Source organism: Diplotaxodon limnothrissa, linkage group LG7 (assembly GCF_057381915.1).
Source record: "Diplotaxodon limnothrissa isolate DT_005_m linkage group LG7, D_limnothrissa_male_GT1.1, whole genome shotgun sequence".
Lineage (NCBI taxonomy): Eukaryota > Metazoa > Chordata > Actinopteri > Cichliformes > Cichlidae > Diplotaxodon > Diplotaxodon limnothrissa.
This window is the reverse complement of record NC_140602.1, coordinates 14,916,883-14,938,737: the sequence shown is the minus strand read 5'-3', so window position 1 is coordinate 14,938,737 and position 21,855 is coordinate 14,916,883. Positions and strand designations below refer to the sequence as shown.

The 21,855-nt window shown below is 43.1% G+C and overlaps 1 protein-coding gene across 3 annotated transcripts; it reads right to left on the bottom strand.

Moving 5' to 3' along the window:
• Nucleotides 1-254: 254 nt before the first annotated feature.
• Nucleotides 255-21,160, bottom strand: LOC146627990 (protein phosphatase 1 regulatory subunit 12A). 3 transcript variants are annotated; one of them, XM_085359265.1, is made up of 25 exons: nucleotides 20,802-21,160; nucleotides 15,773-15,903; nucleotides 15,296-15,414; nucleotides 13,971-14,127; nucleotides 13,689-13,833; nucleotides 13,519-13,593; nucleotides 13,307-13,386; nucleotides 9,365-9,573; nucleotides 9,113-9,222; nucleotides 8,824-9,021; nucleotides 8,579-8,661; nucleotides 8,383-8,472; nucleotides 8,144-8,245; nucleotides 7,949-8,050; nucleotides 7,783-7,873; nucleotides 7,574-7,699; nucleotides 7,383-7,503; nucleotides 7,154-7,257; nucleotides 5,802-5,861; nucleotides 5,689-5,711; nucleotides 5,548-5,611; nucleotides 5,276-5,380; nucleotides 4,077-4,127; nucleotides 3,807-3,857; nucleotides 255-1,506 (listed from the first exon to the last, which is right to left on the bottom strand). In XM_085359265.1, exons 1-25 carry the CDS (start codon nucleotides 21,075-21,077, stop codon nucleotides 1,420-1,422), a joined length of 2,760 nt encoding a protein of 919 aa, XP_085215391.1. In that variant the 5' UTR covers nucleotides 21,078-21,160; the 3' UTR covers nucleotides 255-1,419. The 3 variants fall into 3 exon arrangements, with proteins under 3 accessions (XP_085215391.1, XP_085215392.1, XP_085215393.1); XM_085359266.1 differs by having other exon boundaries at nucleotides 7,383-7,485; XM_085359267.1 differs by having other exon boundaries at nucleotides 7,383-7,485; nucleotides 8,824-9,018.
• Between the last annotated feature and the right edge of the window lie 695 nt (nucleotides 21,161-21,855).

The following is a 21,855-nucleotide window of genomic DNA, read 5'->3' as shown; positions in this document are numbered from 1 at the left end:
ACATCTGGCTACCAGCAGACAGACTAACAGACACCGTGCACATGGATGATACAGTATAGTGTGGGAAAACAGAGCTAAACGCAAACAAACAGGTGACCGCAAAACATAAAAGTGAGCCACTCAATGACTAGAGTTACAAAAGAGGCAGGAATCCATCTGGGAACTGAGTGTTGTGTACACTGATAAGACAGTCTGCTTGAACAGAGGTGGATAATAACCAAGCATTTGCTACAAACACACTTTTATTAGGGTGCAGACATCCATTTAATATATTAGAAAACCAACATGTGAAGCAAGGCTACATGGAATTTTACTTCAAAGGGGTATTGTTCAAGGCTAACATTTATACACAGACTGTACATAACCATGCTCCTTTGTCAGAGGAATTGATGCCGAAAAATTATGAAAATATTTAATCCAATGACAACCAAAAACCACTCATAGCATAATAGGATGTGCAATGACCTCTGATATTCACCCATTGGTAATTTCTAACTCTACTTGCTTAAAGGCAAGCAGTCGTGAGGTGGTAAACTGAAACGTTTTCTGTCTGGAGGACGGGCAAAGCCTCGCAGATCTTTAGCGCTTTGCAGAGAATAAAGTGCTGCGGTCGACCGACCGGTCAGTTTTTGTGTGTGTGCTTTTCTTTTTTTGTTTTTAAGAGCATGGAGTGTATCTGTGGTCACAAAAATATAAAAATGATGTGGGGAAGTGCATAGGTGGAGAGGTAGGTGGCTTCAAACACTTGCACATGGAAAGACAACAACCCAACAGACCTTCACGGATGACTCCCGTTGTCAGGATGACGCTGAATGTTTAAACAAGAAAAAAGAAAGAAAAAAAAAAAAAAAGGTAGGATGCACCGAAATCTTTCTTGCCTGACAACACATTACATTTGGACTGCGAGTAGGATGAGGGGATTGGGGGGGATGAAATAAAAATAAATTGTGAATGTGTGTTGTGAGATGTGTTCACAAAAATAAATACTAACTGGGAACTTTAAGGCCCAGACTGTCTTGTGTGCATCGAGGAAGTACGGATAGGAGTGCACAGGAGTGCGTTGGCGCTCACCATGACACACAGTTTTGCGTGTTGCACCAGACACAGAGTGTTCTGGCTGTTGTCGGGTCTCATGATGCTACTGTGGAAGCCTCTGGCCGCAGCCACGGGGTCTTTGCTGTGACTATCCGGCATTAAGGCACACAAAAGACACTCCAGCTGTTCGCATAGAAGCACCACAATCCAAGTCATGCTGTAGTGCTCATGTACGAAGGACTTTCTGCTGCTTCTCTCCCCTTCTCTCTCTCTCGCTCTCTCTTTGGCACTGGGAGGAATGTATGGCAGGGAGTGATGGATGGATAGGTGGGTGGAGGGAGGCGGGGGGATCCCTGCTCTTCATGTCACTCTCTCTCCCTGCATCTATTTGGAGAGTTTGCTGATGACACGGATGAGTGCTCCATTTTCATCTTTAAGGCGCTGGTTGTCTGCCTTCAGGTCAACCAAAACCTGGTGGTAAAGATTAAACTCACTTTAAAACAAATTCTTTACACAATATAAATGCAGCTTTTATTTTACATTTGTCGTGGTCACATTACTGGATCAATGAGCTGTTGGATGTTAAGAGATTAATGCAGTCAACAGGTTTGTGACTCTGAAGCAAAACCCATAAAGCTTCTTTCCCAGGAGTCGCAGCGGCAGATGGATCTGCACAGATTTGACGTCGGATGCCCTTCCTTCCTGGCACAACCTTCCCAGGGTTTTCCATCTCCTCCCAGTCTTGAACCGCAGATTCGCATTAGGCGAATGTGTTAATCTGCACTGTAGAGCCAAAAACTATGCACAATATAAATTTGTCCAATCTCCCCTACAAGGTCATCTCCATCTCACCGTCCTGCTATTTTTACATTTCTCTCTCGCTCCCTCTCTGGAAGTCAAGCTGACCTCACTTTCACGTCGAGGGATCAGAACTGGGTCTCTGGCTCTGAAGTCCACAGTGTCTAAGCCCAAAGGCAATGCCTGAGGTCAGGAGCACAAATGGAAGAAAGCTAGAGCTTTATTTTTTGACATTCATGGGCTGAGCAGTGAATTTGTCCCCCATGGTCGGGTTGTCAGCATAAAGTTCCGCTGTAACATCCTGAGGTGTTGGAGAGAGGACCTCTGCCCTCATGTGCTGCCTCACAGTGCATTGAAGGCTTATTTATTTTGGCCTCTGCCCAACAACCAGCCCAACTTGCCAGATTTTTGCTTTCTGCAGCTTCATCCTCTTCCCATAAAATGAATTTAAAGTTGTAGGATTGCCATTTTGTCAAGGCTTTCCATCACAGATGAAAACGTGGTTGAAATGAGATATCCAAGAAGTGATTTTGAAAAACAAAAAAAGCAAACAACAACAAAAACAAAGGCCCTGGGAGCTGTTTGGCCGTACACAACACCTTGAAGAGGAGAGGAGCCTAAATTTATTCGAGTATAGCTTTTGCAGTTTTTTCCAGCAGGCACTGTGACCCACTGCAGCAAAATCAGCACATGAAACTAAACCACATCATTAATGACTTTGCCATTAACTTCTAAATCAGCAAGCTCAATATAAAGAACCAGTAAACAGCACTTCCTAAAGTAAAGTAACAGCTATCAGTGTAGTTATGTGTGCTTTGTTTGTCTGATTAACTACAGGGAACAAAAAGGCTGATATAGATAACAGTGCCATTTAGTATTTCTACTTTTACATTAACAGTACAGAGAATTGACATCCTGTTGATAGGCTGGTTATTAATAAGTCAACAACTCCTTTTAAACCAAAGGGTTGATTATAAATTGCTGCCTTAGCCTCCAAGCCATCAGATGTGTGATATATATATATCAGGTGTGGATAAACTAAGCATTTAACATGTTACATGTTGCTCCGTCTACAGTTCACTGAGGCTTTGAATATCAGAAGTGGAACTAATAAACCAACTTGATAGCAGAGAACGAAAAAAAAAGACAATAGATTCAAACCTGGATCTAAAGAGCTCATTGAATTTGAGTGTGATACTGTAATAAGATGTAACTGTTGCAACAGTCTCTTGTGCCCCTTCTTCTTTTCTAAATATTCCACAGCAACCTGTAAGTGGAATTACTAGAAAGTGGAAGTTTTAGCCACAAAGTTGCCGAGTCATAAACCCGTCTGCAGACTAAATAACTGCAGAGCTCCAAACCTCCGCTGGCATTAACATCAGCACAAAAAACTGTGTGCTTTCATGGCCCAGCAGCTATGTAGGTAATGTGTAGGTGGCCCAGTACTTTTTTTATATATTGCACATAACTAAACACTGGATATACAGGGAAGCAGCGAGCCTGCCTCAGTCAGGTTACAAAACTAAATATCATCTTGTTTATTTGATGTTTTAGAGTGGGTGACACGATGAGCTTTGCTTTTTTTTACCTTACTGAACCATTTAGCTTTTATCATTTTTAGTTATTGATTTATAAATAGAACTATTCTGTTAAAAGCCATGCTTAATCATTTGTCTGCTGTTACACAGAAGTTTATTATCTTTCGAGAAGGCAACAAAATAACTCATTCTGTTCAGAGTCACAATGGAGACCGCAGAGACATAAGATGCCTCAAGTTGCTAAGCAACTAAATGAAGAAATTGGCTCCAACAGACACCACCCTCGTCACACCACCTGGACACGGTGCAAAACAGCTCTCTACCTTGTGCTCTCACCACACTGCTGGACAGCACAAGCGAAAGCCAAGCTAATCGAGCAGAAGCATGCAAAAGTGCCCGTGGGCATGATAAGACTCGTTCTCAACATCTTCTCACCTTTAGCTCCTCCTCCAGCTCCGCCATTCGCCGCTCCAACATCCTTCGATCCTGGCGCCGGGGAAAATACGACATGGGAGGGTGGGGAGCAGGTAGAGAGAGAAAAAGAGAGAGTGACGTAGAAGGAGCACAAAAGTTGAGCGAAAACAAGCGAGGAAGTGGTTTGAGTGAGTAGAGAATAGAAAGCGTCAACAGACAGCAAGAGTGGCTGTAGTGTGGCAGATGAAGCGAAAACACAGCAAGTAACATCATTAGCAAGGGATGCATTACCTTCCTCTCCCGCTCCAGCAGGGCTGAACAGTCAGTCAGACGCTCCTGTCTCTGTTGAATACAATAAACCACGTTTACATAACCCGCACTGGTATTTTTACATGATCACATGCAGGCCTGTATGCAAAAAGACATCAAAAAGGTACACCCTGGAACCATGGACACAATAAGCCTGCATGTGAAACTGGGAGCTCACTGCTAGTAGTAGCAATCCAGAATTGTATTTGAATTCTGCTTCCTTACACGTCCTGAGGATCTGGCCCCGCACAGAGCATTTAACTGTCACAGTGCAGGCTTACAAGTGATTTACTAGAGTTTTCAAAAGTAGAATAAGAGGCAGAGCCTTCAGCATTCAGGCACCGCACCTGTGGAACCAGCTCCCAGTTTAAGTTCAGGAGACAGATTACTTTTTTTTCAGAAAACTTAAAGTTGCGACAGGATTAGGTGAACATGAACAGAACTCTCTCGTAGGTTCAGGCTGCTGGACTACACATCACTACTGCCATTAACATTTGTCTTCTCTCTCCTGTAGTTTGTGTTTTGCACTGTTTTTCCCCCTCTATGCTCTCCTTTCATCGACCAGTCATGGTAGACTGATTCTGCTGGACTTCTCTTGCTGTTAAAAGAAAGTTCTTCCATCCCACTGTTGCCAAGACCCTAATCACAAGGGCTCATCAATGGGGGCTCTCTGTCTAATATTTTAAGGACTTTAAATTTACAAAACAAAAACCATAGTTGTCAATTGGTGCTATATAGATCAATTTTAATTAGGGAAAAAAAATGTAAAAAAAAAATTACTAAATAAATAAAAATTAAAAATATCCAAATTCTAAGAACCTTTTTAATCTAGTAGCGGTCTCACTTTTCCCTCATCTGGGTAGAGAATTTGAAGGGTTGCCTACGGATCACTGACTGTACAATACACTCCCATTGGAGAATACAAAAAAAAAAATAATAATAATATGCAGAAGGTATGAAACCAGGATTCAAATGCAGTCGAAGGCTTAAAACAAAGGGAACATTATATGGGTTTCTATATTTAGCAATAGTATTTGAAATGAGGTTGAAAAAAAATCATAAGCAGTAACAAAGAACCTGCCCTACTAGTTCCACCACTATGAGCTTCTTGCTTTGACTCTGCGTGGTGAAAGACGACAAGAACAGTTTCTGTTTGACTTTTTGTGTGTATTTGTTGTCACCTGCGTGGCCTTTTCCAGATCCAACCTGGTCTGAGTGACACTCCTCTGAGTGTCCTGGAGCTGTGACTGGAGCTGGCTGTTTTGTCTGGAAACCTCCTCAAACAACTGACAAACACCACACCACACACACCCACACACACACACACACACACACACACACACACCCACACACACACACACACACACACCCACACGCACGCAATGAAGAGTTAGGACAAATAAGGCAAATGTATCGCATGATCTCAACAGCGATACATTTGCTGTCGGTTCACCTTCTTAAAGTCCTTCGTCTCAGATCCTCCTCCCCGTGTACGGTCGCTATAGGATGAGTCCGACCTGGTTATATGAAAACAAAAAGGTCATCCACACTGTGAATGGAGAAAATTCAGATCAATCAAAAGTGGGATTCATACCTGGAACTCAAACGTTGGTCTGTCTGTAAACAAGAGGGGGGGAAAGCAAATACCTTACAGCTCTTTTCTTAAGTTACATTCTAATGAGATCACAAACAAGAGTTCACGCAGACCTGTGAATTGAGCCCACTGGTGGAAAACTCTTCCTCTCCACTGGGATCATTGTCTTCACCCTGCAGACGACACAGACAGAACAATAGGTTCTTACAGACATTGGCCCACAACAATCTACTAACTTTGTGTTGCACTCCGTCTCCGTTTTTTGCAAAACACTGGGAAATGCCTAAAGGCTGCCGTGTGGTGGGACACACTACTGGAGTACACAACCAACACCAACACGCAAGCTCCCGAACCAAAAAACAGAGACGGACGGGAGTTAAAGGTGGTTAAGATGAGACGCATGAGCAGAAATATTACAGTACTGTGCAAAAGTCTTAAGCCACCCCCGATTTCTTTATATGTTGGTAGGAAAATGGTAAATAAATGGCATCAATTTACTGACCAATTTCTGCTATTTTTTTTTTAAAAAAAAGAACACACTTCACACAGTACTGACCTATGCCAAGGTTTGAACCAGTAGCTCTTTGGAAATCAACAAACAATAACATTCCTTTCAACATGGTCAGGTACAAGGACTGGACTGGACTTGAATGAGTGAAAAATAAGCCAATGTCCAAAGCAAAACTTTGGAAGACTTTCAGAAAGTCTGGAGGACTATTGGATGGCTCATTGGAAGTGAAACCCAAAAGAGTTAGGGGTGGCTCAAGACTTATGCACAGTACTGTATGTTTAGCTGCAATGCAAGCATTTTGTCATTGAGCAGTCCAATAATCAGATATAAATTTGTGTCTACTACATTTCTGTGAGTTAACTCTTTTCCTACAAAGACGACCTCCCTGTATCCTTAATGGCTTTTGATGCAAACCCAGTCATTTTGTTACATAAGCTGAAGTATGACGACCTGCTCGGTTCAGAGAAGAGCTTCGAGAGTTATCTCTAGTAGGCTTTCAAGGGGTAAACAGTTAAGCGAAATCAATTTGATAGTCTGCATTTTTTATTAGACTTGAATGTGAATAATTCACAAAGCCAGGAGAAATGTTACCATGTTTGTAACTTGTTTAGCCAAATGCAATAACTTACTAATGCAAAGCTAACATTAGATTCTTACCAGAAAAATAAACAGAGCGCCAAAAAAAATCTTTTCACTTGAAAACTAAAAGGTTTTTGGCCAGCTAAAGGCACTTTAAGAGTTTTAGCTCTCTAGTGAATATTAGAGTGCCTGACTGTTTTTCCCTTCAGTGTGATGCGTTGTGCTCCTTCGTCATAAAACCCTAAAGTCAAGTTTTCCCCTTATTCCTCCTCATCGTACACATCTTCGTTTTCTATTTTCTCTCGCCAAATTTGTCTCTTCTTATGAGCATATCCATCCTGCATTTCATTTTTCAGATTAATAAGCAGAATTTACCTCCCCGGTCCTCTGTGCCTTCCTCCTGGCTTGAATTTGCCTCCTCTCATTGCGCTCCCTGGCCCATCGCTCTGTCTCGCTCTCCCCTGTGTTGGCCTCCACATCTGGAACAAAGCCAGACAGCAGCCTTTTAAGACCAAACTAATGTTTGCGAGCAAAAACCACACACTGATGAGCGAAGGAAATGTGAAAACAAAAACCCAAACAAGCAACAAGGGCGGCAGCCTACCTCTTCTGTCAGAGGTCTGAGGTCTAGGTGTGCCAGCAGGTTGTGTGAGGCCCAGCAGGTCTGACTTCTGCAGGCTGGCAATACGAGACCTCCAGCTCAATTCCTGTAAACACAGCATCCCCTACTTTGTGACGTCACATGGTGTTACATAAGGACAGCAGTCAACAGGCCTCTAAAGTGCCGGCTCTCACCCCTTCCTCGCCCTTCTTCTGCTTTGCTTCTTTCTCCTTCTCCTCTTCCTTTTCTCTCCCTTTGTTGTCCGTCTTCATGGTCTGTATGGTCTTCTCTGCCTCCTGCAGATCTGTTAGCGTTACCCCCTTGAGGTGAAAGAAAACACAGTCAAGCGCCAAACTGACACAGCCTCTATCAGTAGGGCGAACATCTGAGCAAGTATCCCCACCTGAGTGGAGCGGCGGGATTGCCGTGCATGTCGGGAGCGAGCTTTCCTCTGCGCCTCTGCCTCCTCATCCCGCACTGGTGTCAGGTAGGACCTACATTAGCCGAAACGCAAGTTTAGCAACAAAGTCGCGCCCTTCGACATCCTCAAAGACACGCTTATCACTCACTTGCGCCTCTGCTTGGCTTCCTGTTCGCCTGCGGTCGTGCTCTGAGAGTTGGAGGTGGTAATGGCTGGTTGATCCTTCTTTTCCGTCTGTTCCTGAGGAAGTCTTTTCGTAGAAAGAAAGATGAAAGGTGACTCATATTGGTCCAAAGGAAAAAAAATAAAAAAAATCGTACATGCAGTGTAAAATGAAAAATACCTCTGAGCCAAGACACTATTAAGGCGGCCGAGTCCAGCAGAGCTCGTTCCTGTGCTAGCTGAGGTCACGGTGGGGTCATCCAGTCTCTTTCCATAAGATGAGCTGGAAACAAGACAGAACCCATTGGAAACTCAAAGGCACCTTTCACAGCCGCGCACAAATTAGCGTTTGCCGTTAGGGGACAGTGACAATTACACACAAACAGCAGAGTTAGACGGGCAGTGAGCAGCATGACTGACCTGTGAAGCAAAGACGGGGTGGAGCTAGTGAGATCATTTCCTGACTGACTATTGAAGCGTCGGGTGTAAGAGGAGCTACGGCTTAGCCAACTGAGAGAGAGACACACACACACACACACAGGGTGACAAGGGGACATATGCAGGGATTCGGATTCTGGCTTCACAAACGCGGACGTGTATGAGAGTTGAGGCCCACCTGTTGGAGTTGTCAGCAGTGTTATCTGGAATACTGAAGAGTCTCCGTGTTGGATTGGGCGGCACTCGAGCAAGCCTTGGCTCCTGAGCGCGAGGGGGAAGAGATCAGTTTGTCATTTATTTATGTGACTCAGTGAATGGAGGCAGTAAAGAAGCCTTTATTTGGCCTGTCAAGCTAGATTTATAGAAGTACGACTGTGGTTTCATGAGTGTATAAACCTATGAATCACGCGAGCGCCTGCGTACCTTGGTGTCAGCCTCAGAGCTGAGGCGGGGGCTGGAGGCAGAGCGGCTCATGCCGAGGCCGGACTCTGGAGGTCTGCTGGTGTCCTGGCTGGGGTCAGATAGCCCAGCTGAGCCCAGAGTCACAGAGCTGTCCGCCTTCCTCAGAGATGTTCTCCATGACCCCGGGGCTTCAGTGACTGGAGGCTTGCTTAATTCCTGCTACACACACAGTCAACATTTTTATTATCCTGCCTTGCTGTCACACAGCCGTACATGCATCTCATGTGCTCCAAGTCTTTTTCCCGTTTACCCTTTTCACTTGGCTCGCAGTGGTGCTTGTTGACATGGAGGTAGGAAGCAGATTGGTGGTGTTGCGCTTGTTGTTCAAGTTGTTTATGATTTCTCGCTTTTTCGCTTTCTCTGCAAGAGTGCAAAGGTTATTAAAAATGCTCTTTTGCCTTCTTTGTATGAGCGCAAAGGTCATTAGGATTAATCAATAACAATAACTCTGAACTATAAACACAGCCAGCAGGTACTTCAAAGCAGAAACAGCTTCTCTCACCTGACTCTGCATCGCTCTCAGACTCGCTCTCCTCCTCTGAGCTGGAGCTGCTCGAGGCTTTCGCCTGGCCCTGAGACTGGTTCTGTCCCGCCTGGCCCTCCTCCTCCTCGTCCTCTGCCGGACTGCTCTGCAGGGCAGGAGGCGGAGGGTGCTTCTCCCGCTCGTGGAGGCAGATCTTCTCCTTGCTGCTCATACGAGAGATAGAAGTCCTGCAGGGGCGGGGCCAAGGTGGGGGTGGGGGGGGGGGGGGGGGGGTGGAACAACAGGTGGCATGCAGGGAGCTGATCAGTGAGGGTAATCATTCCATGTGCAGCCAATTAGAGCGAGCATGCATCAATCAAGACCTCGGTAGGTGAAACAGTGGGTCATTTTCTGTGCCGCCGTTTCTGCTTCGTTTGTAATTGTGGCCAATTGCTTTGCACCAATTCGAGCCGTTTCCTTAAAGTGAAACGTTGAAATCATTCACACAGATTAAGGAGCAGCCACAGAAGTGAAAAGAACAAAAAAACAAATGCTGTCTCTCAGTGCCACACTACATATTAATGGTAAATAATATGGTTTACGTGCACATTTGGCCCTATTAACCAAGACATCAACAGCAAAGCACCCATCCTCTGAAAAGTGTTTGAATTATACTTGTTTTTACTCGAGAAGGAGAAACAGTGAAAAATGGCATTCAAAGATAAAATAAGACATCTTTTCACGGAGAAACAAAGTATGCGTTTATATCGTCAACAACACTTAGAGGGCAATCATTTTATACTACCTGAAAAACTTAAAACATCCTCGCTTAGTTCTACATGACTTTTCAATTCAACATTACAGAGAAATATTTATGCTTTAGTCAGTTTCTGTTTCTTTTACCCCGCTTGACCAACTTCTACCGGTTTTTGCAAAGTTTTGAAAAAGTCCTTTATTTCTACTGTCTACTGCATATTGTTAGCACACAAAGAAACATGCTGGGATAACAACAGGACACCTTGGGACACTCTCCAAAGACACATTGTTTACCTTTAGAGTTTCCTGGTTAAATTAATGTTAAAAAAATGTTATAAAAAATGTATATATTTTTTCTTTTTTTTGTGGAGCTTTTAATCAACTGCTTGCAAACGCTTGCACTGCTGCATGAGAAGTCACAAATTTGAAAACCTTTTTCTGACATTACATCATATCCTGTGCATCTACTGCTCTACTATTCCGTTCCACCCTTTTGGCCTGGAAGGCCCTTCGTACTAAGAGCAAAGAGGATCCTACAAATTTAAGACTGTTTAGTCTTTAATATCTAACGTGAAGGAATATGACAGCATTATTTGAATGTCTTTAAGTCACTGGCATTTTTTTTTCCATCTGTAATTTTGTTTGTTTTTGTTCTTGGAATCTTTCATGTACAGAAAAAAAGAATCCATCTACCTAACCATCTCAACCATCTTTAAATGTATGAAATACATCTTTAACACTGTTTTCTTGATCCCCTGTTTACATGAGCACATCACATCGGATGTTCTGTGAGCGAGCACACCAACCTTCACTGTAGTTTTTACGCTGCATATACTGCGATGTTGGAATTTACTCGTATCACCCACCATTTTATTTTACTGTTAATATATTTTTTCCTTCTAGTGTTTGATGGCAAATATAGTCTTGCTAGGGGGACTTAATTATTTGTTGTAAGCAGTGTTGGGTAAGTTACTTTAAAAAAGTAATTAATTACTAATTACTTAGTCAATATTGTATTTAAAATACTTATCTAATTATCCAATCATTTTTAAGCTCACCTTCAGACGCTTTCTGTGCTGCTGAAGTAAAATCAAGTTTTGCCTGCTTAGCAGGAGTTGCCGCGGTGTTATCCATGGATGATGAACAAGGATCACTCGGAAGTGTTTGTCTATGCTCTCGTGTCAGGCGCTTCAGTAGATTACTCGTGCTATTAACAGCAGCCGATAGTTTTTTCTCCCCAGGACATAGCTTACATATTACTGTAATATTCTTGTCTGCTTGTTTCAGAAAGGTGAAGAGACGGGAATATGTCCATTTCATAAAACAGCCACTCGCTTCAGCCGAGTCCGACATCTTCCGCTTTAGAACAGCGGTCCCCAACCCCCGGGCCTCGGACCGGTACCGGTCCGTGAGTCGTTTGGTACCGGGCCGCGAGAGTTGAGGCGCAGGTGTGAAATGTATAGTTTTCAGGGTTTTTATCGGTTTTCAGCGTTATTTTGTTATCGTTTTTATCGTTTACTCAGTTTTCCTGGGTCTTTTCAGGTATGGTTTATGCCCGACAATATTTTCATGGACCGGCCTTTAAGGTGTCGCGGATAAATACAACAAAATAAAACTAGTACCGGTACCGAAAAAAAGAAAATGTATTCATACCGGTCCGTGGCGCAAAAATTGTTGGGGACCGCTGCTTTAGAATACGACTATGCAGCAAACTGGCGCGAAATGATGTGCACCTGCACTGCAACGATGTTAAAGCGGCAGAGTTTACTTCTACGTTTAGAAGACAAATTATTGAAATTAAATAATGATATTCAGCCAGTTTAATTATTTTACAATGTAACGCAAGTAAATTGTAAGTAACTGTAATTAAAATACCTAAAAATGAACAGTAATTAGTTACTCTACTTTTTCAGTGGAAAAGTAATTTAATTACAGTAACGCGTTACTTAGTAACGCATTACACCCAACACTGGTTGTAAGCTGCCATTTGCAACAGGCTGGATTTAGCATTTACAATGTGATCAGCAGTGTTGGGGAGTAACGGAATACATGTACCGCCGTTACGTATTTAAAATACAAAATATGAGTAACTGTATTCTGTTACAGTTACCGTTTAAAAAGGTGGTATTTAGAATACAGTTACTTTGTTGAAATAAATGGATTACACGGCGGTACTTTCCTGTTTCATATTGTCGCGGGTCAGGACTGTTTGGGTTTTGTTTGACAGCTACGTTCTGTTGTTCCAGGTGGCAGCGTTACGGTTGCCATGGTTACAGGGTGACGCTCTTTCTCTGCGTGTTTCCTGGGTGAGAGAGCGGCTTTTTGTTGTTGTTGTGCTAAGCAGGATGCTACATGCTCTAAAGAATGTAGCCTCATGGGCAGTGTAGTCCGTGCTGCTGGGAGAATGGACTGCCATACCCGTTATGTGTCTGTGAGCGCGAGGAGGGAGAAAAGGGCGAGTGGAAAACTACGAGTTATCATCGAGCAGAAACAGGAGCTGGAAGCATGTAAATATAATAATAACCACTGCAGCCAAGAAGAGTGTCTGATGAGCCCAGTTGTAAGTAAGCTATTAAGACGCTGTGTTCGTGTTTTCCTCCAAAACAATAAGTTCCGTTGGAGCAGCCTTTCAACGCCTCACTCTGTTTCTCGCTAGCAAAGTTGACCCAGACAACGAAGTAAAGCTATTTTTCGGCTACGAGCCCAACTCGGAGCCCGACATATTAGTCAGAGGTCCCTTTAATACGGTTCGGAGCCGCGGACCTTCAGTAACAGTCATAAATCACAGCAATAGTACATTCACGTAGTTGTAAAAAAGCATGATAATATATTAAGTAATCCAAAGTATTCAGAATACGTTACTCTCATTGAGTAACGTAACGGAATACGTTACAGAATACATTTTGGGGCATGTATTCTGTAATCTGTAGTGGAATACATTTTAAAAGTAACCTTCCCAACACTGGTGATCAGATGCAGACTTAAAAAGAAAGCATTAATATTCAGTATGAAACTGAGAGACAGACTGCTACATCTACCCAGGTTGGTGGGTAGAAGTAACACAGCTGAAGGGATGGGAACACTGGGACTGTCACACCTGCATGCAGACAACAGCTGGATCAAGGATTACTGGGATTGGGCTGAGGAACAGCATAGCGTGTACACACTCACACACACACACAGATATACACAAACATACGGACGCACCAACACACTGGCACTGACCTGCGTGGGCGGACTGGTACCATGGGGATATGCGAAATGGGCTCAATAACAGGAGTCTGTTTCTCTTTCTCGCTACGTAACTGAAGAGGAATATAAACAGACATAAACACAGAGAGCACTCGCCGCTGGAACGCCATCAATCATGACAGGTCTGTCCGAGCAAGTGAGATAGTCACAGTGCCTTGTGTGTGTGTGTGTGAAGACAGACTCACAGCGTTCTGCTTCTTCTGCAGCTCCTCCAGAACGTCCACGAGGTTCTCGTCTGCAACATCTAAAGGTGTTTGTCCCTACAAGGACAGCCACAGTGATCAGTGATGGCACATGCTAAAGCTCCAATCACAGACTGAACTGCAGAGGGAAAGCTTGTTCGCCGTGCCCTCACCACATTGTTGACGGCACCCATATCGCACATGTTGTCAACCAGCAGGCTGCACACCTCCTCCTGCCCCCAGTGAGCTGCTGCGTGCAGAGGCGTCCACCCGTCAGTGTCGCTGCAGTCCACATCCACCCTGCACTGTAACAGTACCCTGAGCGAGGTGAGGGAGTTGGGAGGAGTGGAGGTGGGGGAGAGAACAAGGCTAAGAATAAAAGCCGTTTGACTTGGCATGGTAACAAAATTAAACAAAAGTCAACAAGCTGCTCTTATGTGTGCACTTATGCTCACTTCAGGACTTCAATGTAGCCTTTGGCAGCGGCGACGTGTAGAGCCGTTGCCTTGGTGTTTGGGTGAGGTGTGAGTGTGCCGTCTCCTGCCAGCACCGCCATGGCATCCCGGAGCATGATCCTCTCCTCTTCCTTTCGGGCCGTATCCACGTCTATTCCTGTGACAAGCAGTGACAACCTCGAGTTAAGAAGCACTTCAAAGCATCTAAAACTCCCCTTCCATTTAGATCTATGATGAGTGATGACATCGGGGTTACAAGGCAGGTTTAATGTACTCTAACTTAAGTTTTGTTTACGAAAAGTTTACAAATATCAGGACAATTCTGTAAGTAAAGCATCCCACACACAAAAAAATAAATACTTGTGAGTGTAAATTTATCTCATATACGTCATCTGTGCTCCCGGTTGTATTTGGATCTCAGCTAACACACATTCGACAGAGATAAAAGCACAAGCCTGGAGTCCAGAACAATTAAGGTCACAGAACATTTGGTGCACGGCCGCTGTCCTTGTTTCTTTGCCTCCTTTTGGAATGAACAGGAAAAAGGAAAAAATGAAGTTCTGAGGCTCCATATTTATAAAAAAAAAACAAAAACTGAAGCCTGAGCTCTGTATGATTTCCTGATTATTGCTGCTTGTGAAAAACTAACGCAACCGGCACCAAAGCTGTGTAGAATCATCAGTATAGTTAATTCCTTGAAATACTCCCAACATCATCGCTTCGGTTGACTAACACATGTGAGCTCACGTTTGTTTTCAGTCTTCTAACTTCAGTAAGATTACTGACTGTACATAAAAGTTCTCTTTTAATTTGGCATCATCACTCATCACACTGAAAATTTGATTTTCGGTTTCAGGATTGCAGGTTTGGCTGATTAAAGGACCTAAAAATACAGATAACACGGAAACGCACAATATCCGATTACAAGCAACCTTGCATTTGTGTTGATTCTACACAAAAGTAGGGTTTATATTGTCTTTTAATTATTAAGATGGATGTGCACATCCCAACAGAACTGACAACCTTGAATCAAGCCCCCGTGCGCTCACATTGGGAGCAGTTATCTTGTACAATTGCCCATATTTCTCGTGTGCTTAACCTTAAAACTGAGGAAGCATTTCAAGGCTAGGATCTCAATCGATACTGTGCCCAAGTCCAGCTGAACTGTACCTGGAGCCACATCCTAAAGTGCACTAGAGTACGGCACCCAGCAATCACAATAGTCAAACAAGCTAATGTGACTGCATGTTATGAGTCACTTAGAGGGAGGACACCAGAAAGGTGGAGAGGAGAGGTTCCAATTCTCCCGTTTTTGTTGCTTTTACCTTGTTTTTTAATTTCAGCTTTCAGGAGCCTTTCCATTGCATCTTCGGTGGCAACATCCAGAGGAAGCTCTCCCTCGCTGTTCACTGCTCCAACATGAGCACTGTGTTCTATCAGATACCTTAAAAAACAAAGATACATTTGTCAGATAGCAACGGTAAAACCTGAATGGAGGATAAACGAGTTTTCTTGGCACCCTCCGATGAGCTTTTGGCCTTCAGTCAAAAGGAAGATCACTGGTTCACTGAGTTTAAAATACATTTTTATTCAAGTCAAGTAACACCGACTGTTAGCCTTAAATGTATGTCGACCGATTGTGCAGTCAACCCCCTCTCCAGAAGGCCAATCACGAGCCTGGGAAAACCCTGAATATGTGTGAGTTTTATGTGTGTTATCTAACACTGATTTACGTCTGTGTTTTCTAATCCCTCAGCACCACTCGGCTGTGATGTGACAAAGTGATGGTGGTCGACACTCACTTAGCAATCTGGATGAAACCGCAGGAGGCTGCAGCATGCAGAGGAGTCCAGCCCTCGTTGTCTCCTCTGTTGACGTCGCTCCCGTTCTCCACCAGGAACTGCACCATCTCAGCGTTTTCATCAATGCAGGCCTGCCAGAGGACAAACGTCCGCATGATTGATTGCCGTGTACAAGTGTTTACTGTTTATTCTGACATTAACAAATGGATGCCAGTCTGAGTACAGTTTCAGTACAGTAGAGGAGGTCTCTGACCCACTTCACCATAGTTCGTTGCTAAAGGCAAAACTCCAGACTCTTCCAAAATCTGTTAAACTCAACCAAAGCAGCGGGGCTAAAACAATGACTACTGTGTCTCCTTGCTGTAATGACTTTCTGCTAAGTGGGTTGCTAAAAGCCCTCAAGTACTTTCCAAAACAGTCATTTTGCAGCACAAGTGAAACAGCGATTCTATTTAGCAGCTTTTCCTCAAGCTAGGTCGAGCAAAGAATCTAAGTGTGATCAAACACAAGTCCCGGGATAAATCCCACGAGGACCTCATGGGATTTTGCTATGATAGGTTACTTTGATTTAAGTTAATATTTATTAAAAAGAGCCAGATGGAAGGTTCTTGTACTGAATAAGTGTTTTTTTTGGCTGCTTTTTCACTCATTTTCAGCTGATGGTTTTCAGAGGAATGTTTTTATTTGGTTTTTTAAGCCACTTAACTCTGACCTATGAATCATTCAAAAACTAACTCAAGAGATAAACCAGTTTTGAATCTAAACGTAACAGTCAACTTCACCAATAACTACTTTTAATTGGCAGCTATTAGCTAACGACAACATTTCCCGGCATGGTGTGCAGTGTGTCCTTAAACACTGAGGAAACAGAACAAGTGGATGACAAAAGGAGATGTGGGTAGCTTTAAAAAATAAAAATAAAAAAACTGGCAAATGGACAGTCTCTTAAAGTCATGGCCTTAAGAAATAAGGAAAAAAAGAATCCAGCCGAGACCAGAAAGATGGATCTGGCCTTTCATCCATCTACCGTTTGCTCTGGTCTCATCAGAACGGTGGCTGTCAATAAGCCATTTTTAATTAAGGGAAACGGGGAGAAAAGCCTGAGGTATGCGCCAAATTACACAGGAACTGGACTGAAAATCAGTGGCAGCACCGATTCCTCACGCCTGATGGATTGACGGATCCAAATTTGAAGCTTTGAGCTCAAAAAGGCAGCCAACATCCAAAGAAGAGCATCGAATGTCTTTCAAGAAGCCTGGAGAACAATTCCTGAAGAGTACTCAAAGAAATGATAAGAAAGCTTGCCAAGGAGAGTTCAGGCCGTGTTGAAGAATAAAGATGGTCATACCAAATACTGACTTTCAAAGGCATTAAATATGAACAAGCTTCATTTTTAGCTTGTATAATGTATTTCCATGCATGTTTGCAAATGTTTCCGTATCTACCACTACACCAATTTCACATTTTCCTATCAAAATATAAAGAAATGAGCCGTAGCTCAGAATCTGTGCGAAGACCAAATAAATAAAATGTTAATAACACAAAAAACTAAAAATATATTACTAGCGTCTGTACCTACTCTTTGATGGTGTAAGAATCAGACAGGGAGTAACATAAGATTATGCTTTTGTTATTCTTCATTTTTGGGTGAAAACTGATGTAGACACTGACTTTATAAATAGCATTATTAGTTAATTTACGAATGTCTTTTAATTACAGGGATGCACTGATATATTAGCTCACATTCACTAATGTTTAACTGTCAATTTAGAGCAGCGTAAATGTTCACTGACTGAACTTTGCAGCACTCCATAATTCCATTCACCTGTCTATGAAATATTAGTAATGCTCTGTGTTTGTGAGTCTCTACTTCAAAAGTAAGATAATAAGTAAGACAATAGTTTACTCAATATGTGATATTATGGCAATTTTGAACATTTTCCTATATTCTGAGTATTTTTTATTTAATATTTGCAGAAAATTTGCCTCCTATCAGGTGACCTACGCAATCGTCTCGTAATCAAAAGCGGTCGTGAGCGTGCAACGCCCTCGAGCTCTGAGCAAACATTTAGTCACCACAAGTTGCAGTCGGTTGCAGAATGTGAAAAAATTATTTTCTAGTTGCAAGGAGGTTTCTTTCCTATTTTAACTTGTGTAACTTTGAATTAGGATGCGGTTTTGTCATGCTGTGTGCGTCCAGTGTTGGACGATTTTTTCAGTAAAGTCGCTTTAATGCAAGTTTGCTCGGCTAACACCATCTCGGGAAGGCGGTGCATGAGATGAGCATTTTCATTGATTTGATGATAATATCGATATTTGGTGTCCCGGTATCGGTACGATATGAAAAATATCATGACATTATGCTGCCCCACGGCTATTATAGCCTACGACTAAAACTAGGCGGGAAATAAATATTTGAAGTAACAAAATAAAATCAAAAACTACACTTTTGAAGTTTTTGTCTTATTTAACTTTGTCAACAAAATCAGCACGAATAGGCTTTGGTAAATACTTTTGTGTTTACTGGAAAAACCACATGTGTGGCTGTGAATCAGGTGTTTGCATTGTGATCGCCGCCCTGAGCTTCTGAATAATTAAAGAACACTAAAACTAAAACTGGCACCCTCTCTGAAAACTAGCTAAATTGAACAGAAGAGAACGTTTTCAATCGTAAACAATGAAACCACTCTTTATTAAAAGAGGGATCATGGTGTGCCATCTTTTTAGTGGGTACCTGTTGGCAATGAAGCTATTCCTCTGTATTTTATCTCATATATGCATGTATGCAAAGACAAGCTGCTGCAGACTCACTTTGGAGGAGTTTTCGACGATGCTGCTTCTCCAAAACGAGAGCGATTCTGAGTAATCAATAAGTGAAATCAAAAGTGACGGTCCATATTTTAGATACAGTGCCAACACAGTTTCTCCTGCTCTCTCAGAGTTTGCATATATGTAAACATCTGTAATACTCTGAAATACAAATGAAGTTTAAAAAAAAACTTTTCTTTTTTTTAAAAAAAAATAGCTGTCAATACATTTCACTAAAAACTACAAATGTTAACTTCACGAAGAAGGTTGCAAAGTCATACGGATTCCTCCTCTGGGGACTACAGTGTTTATTTAAACATTATAATAAATTTAGTGGCAATCTACTGCGTAGTTGCCGAGATCGGCCTGGGCCAATGCGGCACATAGCCAGTGGCATGGCTATAAATACTTGATAAAGGTGGAGATTTATCTTTTTGTGACTCTGAAGCAAAGCTGAACTGAATACTAACAAAACGATTAGTTTAATCTGCACTGGTGTCTCATTTCACTGATGTCAGCAGGTGAGATGATATTTACTCAAAAAATGTGACGTTACCGAAGCAGTTCTTCTGTGGGACGTCACAGCGCCAAGTGTCTGTAACACGTACAGAAACGTCTCCATCAGGCCTGTCTTAAGCCACCTAAGAGGCTTTTCTTTTAGGCTAAATCAACTAATCACAAAGCTGGGGAAAGCCTCCTCCTTCCCTTTTATAATATGAGAGATTTAGGCAGGTAATGCATGGGGAAAAAACCAAAAAACCAAAATGTGATCATTGTAAGAGCTGAAAATGGGGCTCAGTAACAGCCGGAGCGGGGGGGGGCGGGGGTCGCCCACTAATGGAGTGGGTGCTCTGAGCTGAATGAATGAACAGTGGGTACTTCTGGCACCCTGCGTGTGACGACGGTCCATACACACACATACATATACTCTCAGCAGACTCCTTCACTGGGTCATCAAGTGACTCATTGTGAAAATCGCCTTTGACAACAGCAGTTTGTGCTGTTTGAGGCATGTTTTCCATTTCTTCATCCGAAATCCCTAAAGTCCCCTCCATGGGGAACTGGCAAAGGGAAGGAGAAAGAGAAACAAGAAGAGGAGGAGGAGGAGGGAGAAGACAGAAAAGGCTTTGGATGAAGAGGATGGAAAGTTTGGAGAGTGCGGGCCCTATATTTAATTCGAGTTTCCAGGCAACCGATGAGCAATAGGGGGAGAGAGGGATGGAGGGCAAGGAGGGTGACCACACTGGGTGACCGGTCGGACATGTGGAGCCACCAGAAGACTCATCTGAACCAGCCGTGGTGGGGCAAATTCACTAAACTGCCTCAAAATTGGGAGGGAAAAACCACATCTGCATGAGCACGCAGGCCAGAGGACTTCGAAGCAGATCTTTTCTGTATGTTCTCAGGAATCCTGGTCAAAACTCATCTGACCCTGCTTTCACTTTATGAGATGAGACAGCAATGTGTTTACCACACAGTGCCATTAAAGTGGAGGAAATGCTGCATCACCGAGGGCCTGTGTGACAGTGATGGTGTCCAGAGTGAGCCTGGGTGTTATGACTTAAGTCAAGAGCAGGGACAAGAGGAGGACTTGAACATGCACCGAACAAGTCCAGCCTGTCTTCGACTCATGAACGCAACAATCACGAAAACTGCAATAATAAATGTAAGGGTGAAAACTTCAGTTATAATGCCCTCCCTCTTTTCTTTTTTGCTTTAAGACCTTTAGATAGGACGGTGAAACTCTCTCTCCCACTACTTTCCTGACTCTTCGGCAGGGCCTGTATGCCACAAGCCTGCCCATAACTGTCTAAAAATGGTCCACCAGGCTCTTTGGTTTTTACCGTCTGCTGCCCTCTCGTTCGCTTTTTTTTACGCCATAAAAAGAAGCCTGTAATTTACTAAATGCAACAGTGCGGATCAGACAGCCTCCCAACGGGCTAATAAACCAAGTTTGCTAGTGTTAAACAGGCCAGAAACTCTTCCCGGACTTTATAAAACAAACGCACAGAGGAATGAGTGATGGATTACAGGAGCTGCTGGGCTGGAAGTACGTTAGTGGTCCATTTTACCTGTGAGTCCTCTTCGCTGTGAGGATCATTAAGGGATCAACGCTGAGCCCTTTTCCCTTTAGATGAGCGACAGTTGTAGCAACTGTAGCGATTAGCTCGGGCAGAAAGGAAAACTAGCTGCTGACAGTTAGAGGGGCAAAACTTCCTACCTGGTGAAGCGCTGTCAGTCCGTCTACGTTAGCGTGGTTGATGTCAGCTCCCTGTCGGAGCAGCGCTGCCACCTCCTCCCGGTCTCCGGCGGAGCAAGCAGCCATAAATACGGCTCCTTGGGCGAACCGAACTTTCGCCCGGCGCGTTCCGGAACCGCTCGAGATTTCCCGGGACTCCGAACCCGTCTGATCCGTCTCTGAGCCCAGCCATCGCTGCAGCTGATCCTGCCGTCGCTGCTTGGCAGCTTCGGACCGGGAATGGTCAGTGGCCGCCATCTTCCCTGGTCTGTCCCGGACAGATTCAGCTCATGGTACGAGGAGAGAAGCGGAGTGCCGTGTTTGGATTCCGCACCCCCGCCCTCAACACACCTCCCGGACTGCGCCCCCTGGCGGACAACACGACATAGCGAACTTCTGCGACTGAGTGGCAGTTCTGCGCTGCCTTCAGGAACTACTCGGAAGTTTCCCTGTTATTTTTTTTTTTTACCACAACCACATCAATTTAAGGGGAAAAAAAGTTCAGACAGTTAAGATGACCAACCACACAATCAAAGAAATAACACAGATTCCCTTTTAATATTTGTTATATTATATATTTATTATATTATATATTGCAACACAAACACAAAATTATATAAGTAAATACAACAGTTTTTATGTTTTTCTGTCATATTATTTTAATGCTCGTTTTTTTCTTTTTTCTTTTTTTTTCTTGTTTTGATCTTTATGAATAGAATAGAATGCCTTCATTGTCACTATACAGATGCATCTCCTACTCAGTGCAAACATGGCGGTGGGGGGTAAATACATATGAACAGTATTTAGACAATATATATATATATATAATGTACAAATATAAAAAAAAAGAAAAGAAAAGAGAGAGAGACAGAAAAGTAAATATGTAAATAAACAGCGTTTTGTATTGTTTGGGTTATTGCACATGGAATGTAGTTTTGCACAGTGGTGTGTTTATCAGTGCATGTGCATGTGTAAGTTAAGGGTAGTTATGGCTAATAACTGGATGATACCAAGTTCACCAGCTTTCTTAAAAGGC